This window comes from Quercus lobata, chromosome 12 (assembly GCF_001633185.2).
Source record: "Quercus lobata isolate SW786 chromosome 12, ValleyOak3.0 Primary Assembly, whole genome shotgun sequence".
In the NCBI taxonomy this organism is placed as follows: Eukaryota; Viridiplantae; Streptophyta; class Magnoliopsida; order Fagales; family Fagaceae; genus Quercus; species Quercus lobata.
This window is the reverse complement of record NC_044915.1, coordinates 40,160,950-40,167,388: the sequence shown is the minus strand read 5'-3', so window position 1 is coordinate 40,167,388 and position 6,439 is coordinate 40,160,950. Positions and strand designations below refer to the sequence as shown.

The window sequence follows — 6,439 nt, the reverse complement described above, 5'->3', positions numbered from 1 at the left end:
TCTCTATCACATCTTTCACGCCCCACCTCTTCCCACCTTATCTCTTTCTTGACTGTATCTTTCACATTTTCAGACTTATATATTTTCATGCAAATTATAATATGGCTGTGACTTTATTGCGTTGGCACCTCTCATGACCACTAAATTGTGCTTTGTCTTGATCTCTTTAAGTGATCCAATGGGTGTCAGTCATCAGAGGACTTAGTTAAGATTGTAAAAACGATTTATTTAGTGTCAAATTCTGCATAATTTAAAAAGGGCATCGAGATAAGACAGAAGAATCAAAGGAACATTGATAGTTTGATACTCTTTTTTGATTTTAGCTGCAGTTCACGTCGTTATCGGGGGCTCTTTGTCCGCATCAGGGCAAGTCTCTCTAAATTCTAAGCATTTGACACTTACCTAAAAATCTAATACCTCATTTTTTTAATTCGAAATTATATAGAAGTTATGGTACATTCCTTTATAAGCATTTATATAAATATCATATATATATATATATATATATATACACAATAAAATTTGAGTTTTAACAATTGTAAATGCATCAAGTGATAATCTTTTCTCTGCGACAAGCGTCTTTACTCTTATTGATTAAACTATTTTATTTTGATTATACATTATAAGTTTGTATATAAATATAGTAAAATTTACTTACCATATACTGTGCTTGAGTCTTAAGCCAAGTGCCTCAATATATGCATACTGTGCTTGAGTCTTAAGCCAAGTGCCTCAATATATGCATGTATTACATATGATAAAATTAATGTTTTTTTTTTTCTTTGTCATGTAACTCATTAAGATAGTTAATAGTGTAGATAAAAATTTATTAAAATTTCAAGTGACTCAACTAATTATTAGTATAATTTGAGTTAGTTATAAATAATTTTGAATTAAGCACGAACATAATACCATTTTCAAATATAATTTGCTTCATGTAAAGTGACGGAAATGGTTTTCAAATTTTAATTATAAGATATGCATATGATTCATTTTTGAAAAATGTTTAGCTCCAACATGTGTAATGTTATCTTACTCTATGACAATTTAAAAGATCATATATATATATATATATATGTATTTTTAGTTATATAACATTTTAATACACCTAAATAATTTTATAGTAATAATTTGTCATGTAAAGGTTTTAACCCAATGCTTTGTCCTTCATTTTTAACACCATACCAATGTGAAATCCATATAATTGTTTTCTGTTAAGAGGTGGTGGGGTTCTCTATTTTCCCAAGTCCTTAACCACTTTATAAAATTTTGTATTTATTTTTTTACTTTTTTTGAGGGAGTTTCAACTTACAGTGTCTACTCTTAATGATATTTTTTTATTATCGAATTAAGACACTGATCGTTTTTTGATGTAGGTAGGGATTGAACTCCATATTTCCTATTTAACTATAAAAAATTTTATCAGTTGAATTAACTGAAACGTACCGTTTTTTAAAAATATTATTATATATACTAGTAATTTTGATTTTCTCCAACCAATTTTTATTTTTATTTTTTGATTTCCATGAAATGGGCCCCAAATAAGATGAAGGAGAGGTTGTCATTGAAAGTGAGAGAGAGAGAAATGAGTGTGGATAAAACGTGCATTCCATCCGCCAATCAGAACTCAGAGAAATCACAAACTCCCTACCCATTACCCAAATCCCCATTCCTTCTCAATTCACATTTTTCCCTCATTTAGACCATTTAGTAGTCCCAGAGCGAGTGCACACTCACCACACGACACGACACGACACGACACCCCAGTACCACTCACTTACTCAGGGTCAATTTTTTTAGTACCCACCAAAACAAATCCAAACCAAACACCTTCTTCTTTTTCCCACAAAAAAAAAAAAAAAAAAAAAATATAGCTAAAATCAAACTCAGCTTCCTTCCCTATATTTCAACGAACTAGTTAAAACTATTTTTCTTATTCGTTGAAACTCAACACCACCCCCCCATTATCAAAACCTCAAATCAATCTCTCTGAAAATCTAGGGTTAGGGTTTGGCTGACTCGATGGCAGTCTCGACGAGCTTTGCTGGTGCGAAATTGGAGGCTATGTTCCTCAAATCTTCGTCTTCCTCATCCTCGTCGAGAGCCTCGCTTTCTTCTCAGGTGCCTCAGATTTCTGGGAAGCCAATTCGGAACAGGAAAACCCTAATTCGGAGAGGTGCTGTGAGGTGCGAGGTTGCTGCCTCCGATGTTTCGCTTCAGACCGATAAGCTCTCCGCTCTTGAACTGCTCAAAACTTCTGCTGCTGACAGTAATGCCTCCATTTCTCTCCCTCTCTCTCTCTAATGTAGCTTATTCTTAGATATTTGAATTTTGTTTGCTTTTGTTTATATTTTCTGTTGCTGTGGTGAATGCATTTCTATATTTTATTTTGGATGTTTTGAGTGTGAATTTGAGTAAATATGTTTTCTTTGATTAAGAAATCTGTGATTCTTTTGACAAAGCTTGGAGAATTTAGTGTTCCACTAATATTGTTTGCTTTGGATTATTGGGACTTAATTATCAGTAGCATGCCTATCTTTGCCTATAATTATGAGTTCGTTTGGTTAAGCGATTTGGGAGCTTAAAAGCGAAAGCCCAAAATAATGTTTCACAACAGCAACTAGTAATAGCTTTTTTACAAAAACGCTCGTTTTAAACCCAAAATGCCATTTTGCAATAGCTTATACAAACACACTCTATGTAGAGAAATTGATGATTTTGTTATATAATAAGAAACCTAAGGAATATTACGGATACAATTGCTATGACATGCCCAGAGTTTTTTCATGAGAGGCGAATGAGCCTTGACCCAATTCACACTCTTCACAAGTGTGGGTTTCCAATTAAAAGAAAGAAAAATAAAAAATTTGTGAGAGATCGTGTGGTTTCTTATATCGACATTCGTATGAATATGGTTATTGGGGTTTTTTTAAAAAAAAAAATTTTAATTCTATGAACTTTAGCGTCTTTGAAGTATTAAGAAAAGACCTTGGTTAGATTCTTGTACTCTCTCCTCTTTGCTCTTAGTCTAGAATATCCACCATTATTACCTTAATGTACAGACTACAAAGCCTTTAGACAAAACTTAAAGTTTGTAAGTAGATTGGTATAATTGGTTTCTAGTGCATTTCAGATGTTTCTTTGTTAGCTGATGCCCATCAGCTAACACAAAAGTTGAAAGACAACCACTTCCTTATATAATTTTTTGTTCTTTTCAAATGCTCACGCATTTTTGTTGATTGCATGGTGGCTTTTGGCAATGGAAAGTTGTGTTATTAATTGTTTAAACTATGGGTGTTTATTTTCTTGACAGTGTTATGTAAATTCATTGATAATGTAGCCAATTGAATTGGATGTTCTTCTCTATCCTTCTGAGTTCCTGATAACTTTAACAATCTAATATAAGCTATGTTCAAATAATATTTTCAGATTTAAGCTTAAAGTGGGGGGGTTTCCTGTGATGACTTCCAAAATATGTGATAATATTCACTAAAGATAGATCCCAATTGATAGATTTGTGATTTTAACTGTTAGATTTCAGGTGTCACTTATTTTAAAAAAATGTTAGATTTCAGTTATCAGGATTATCATAAAACACCCAATTGGGCCAATACCTGAATTAATCACCAGATAAAGTTTAATGTAAGATCTCTTTCCAAACAACAAAAAGGGATATGGGTGCTTAACTCTTAATGCTCAAATTATAATATACCAAAGCAACGTTGATCATTTTTTTTCGTTTAATGGTTTATTGAGAGTTTTGCAATTCTTTTAGTAATATTCATTACAATGTTTTTCGTACTATATTTTTATTGAAATGTTTAGAGTAATGTGTTTCAGGATATACAAAAGAAAGGAGTAGCATTGTGGTCATTGGGCTTAGTGTTCACACTACCCCTGTTGAAATGCGTGAAAAACTTGCCATTCCAGAAGCAGAATGGCCTCGAGCTATTGGGGAGCTGTGCAGTTTAAATCATATTGAAGAAGCTGCAGTTCTTAGCACCTGCAATAGAATGGAAATATATGTTGTAGCTCTTTCTCAGCATCGTGGTGTCAAAGAAGTGACCGAATGGATGTCAAAGGTGCTCTCTTCCTCTTGATCAATACTATGATTTGTTTTTAGGTGCCACTAAAATTGTTCAGCTTACAGAATTTTGTTTAACTTACTAAAGAAAACAGAATATCCATGTGTGATAGTGACACATGAAATGGTTTGGTCATGTTGAGAATGGTTCCATGAAAGACATGTGGTGCAGATGCTTTCTGAGTGAGATCTGTTGGCCTTTTGCCCTTTTGAACGAGTTATTTTATCCATTTTGTCCCAGGGGATTTTGTTGTCCCATTAAATCTTATATGGAGCACTTTTTATTTTTTCTACTCTATTTCCACTAATGCTTTACTCTTTAACCATGTAATTTATGCTATTTTCCTCCACCCATACTGAGGGTCAACATATTGTTTGCTAAGTTGCATGCTTGGCAGTAATGTGTCTGATTATCACATTTTTATGAATCTTATTATAGTAGTTAATTGTTCTTTGCTTCTTGTTGGCAGACAAGCGGAATCCCTGTTTCAGAACTTTGTGAGCATCGCTTTTTGCTTTACAATAAAGATGCTACACAGCATATTTTTGAAGTATCTGCTGGTCTTGACTCTCTTGTCCTTGGAGAAGGTCAAATTCTTGCACAGGTTAAACAAGTTGTCAAAGTTGGGCAAGGAGTTGTGGGCTTTGGGAGGAACATTAGTGGGCTGTTCAAGCATGCAATCACTGTGGGAAAGCGTGTTAGGACTGAGACTAACATTGCTGCTGGAGCAGTTTCTGTTAGCTCTGCTGCCGTCGAGCTGGCCTTAATGAAGCTGCCTGAATCCTCAAATGCTACTGCTAAAATGTTGGTAATTGGAGCAGGCAAGATGGGGAAACTTGTGATCAAACACTTGGCTGCAAAAGGTTGCACAAAGATGGTGGTTGTAAATAGAACTGAGGAGAGAGTTGCAGCCATCCGTGAAGAGTTGAAAGGTGTTGAGATAATATATAAACCCCTCACAGAAATGCTAACGTGTGCTGCTGAATCAGATGTCGTGTTCACCAGCACAGCATCGGAAACCCCACTATTTTTGAAAGAGCATGTTAAGGACCTTCCCCCTGTTAGTTCCGAAGTTGGGGGTTTGAGGCTCTTTGTTGATATCTCTGTACCCCGGAATGTGGGCTCATGTGTCACAGATATTGAAACTGTGCAAGTTTACAATGTTGATGACCTTAAGGAGGTAGTGGCTGCTAATAAAGAGGATCGCCTTCAGAAAGCAATGGAAGCACAAGCAATTATTGCTGAAGAATCAAAACAATTTGAAGCATGGAGGGATTCATTGGAGACTGTTCCTACCATTAAGAAATTGAGGGCTTATGCGGAAAGAATCAGAGTTGCAGAGCTAGAAAAATGCTTGTCAAAGATGGGTGATGATATTTCAAAGAAAACAAAGAGAGCTGTGGAGGATCTTAGCAAGGGTATAGTGAACAGGCTCCTTCATGGTCCAATGCAGCATCTGAGATGTGATGGGAGTGACAGCCGGACCCTGAGTGAGACCCTTGAAAATATGCATGCTCTTAATAGAATGTTCAGCCTCGAGACAGAGATATCTGTGTTAGAACAGAAACTTCGAGCCAAGGTGGAAAACCAGAAGTAAGCTCCTTTGTCAAATTTCATTCATGCCACATCTTTTATTTCCTCAAATTTGAATAAGGGGAAAATTTCCTCACCTTGTCATTGTGAGTGTTGGCACTGTTGTGATCTTCAATTGGATAAGGCAAACAGCGTTGGCCCCTGTGGGGGGACTCTTTCAGTTCATTCATTGGTGTAACACTTTGGCCAAATTCTTGTTTGGTGTTCCTTCATATTTCTCAGCCTAATCTGTAGAGGCCACTCGGCTATGTAGGATACAAATTGAGGAATAATAAGGCGGTTAGTTTATGTATCAATTGATTGTCCCTAGAGTTTATTGGTCTGTATCTGGGATATGGTTAATCCCTGTAATTAATATACTGATTATTTCAATATGTAGATGAACTTGTATTTAATGTCCTTGATGGGTTTCCGTGCTGATTGTGATTACTTTTGTCATATGTATTATTATATACATCCAGCTTTTGACAATATAGATCCTGTGATAACTTGGCTGGATATGAGTTTTCCTGTAGTGTGGAAGTTGTGAAGCTTTGATTCTATACATGCCGTTAAGCTGTAACTCAAATGGTACCTAAACGGTTCATCCACTTCTAAAAACAAAGTGTAGGGTCAGATCATAGGTTCTTCATCTCACCCTACATTCATTTTTTTTTAAAGGGATCATTTCTATTCCTTCCTCTCTTCACTTTTTGGACCCTAATTTGTCAAAAATTCGATCTCTATAAACGTGAATGTTGCAGACAGGTAAATCAACTACA

The 6,439-nt window shown here is 35.3% G+C and overlaps 1 protein-coding gene across 1 annotated transcript; it reads left to right on the top strand.

Moving 5' to 3' along the window:
• Positions 1-1,650: 1,650 nt before the first annotated feature.
• LOC115971094 (glutamyl-tRNA reductase 1, chloroplastic-like) lies at positions 1,651-6,107 on the top strand. The gene is made up of 3 exons (XM_031090786.1): positions 1,651-2,269; positions 3,841-4,082; positions 4,555-6,107. Exons 1-3 carry the CDS (start codon positions 2,023-2,025, stop codon positions 5,680-5,682), a joined length of 1,617 nt encoding a protein of 538 aa, XP_030946646.1. The 5' UTR covers positions 1,651-2,022; the 3' UTR covers positions 5,683-6,107.
• The last annotated feature ends 332 nt before the right edge of the window (positions 6,108-6,439 follow it).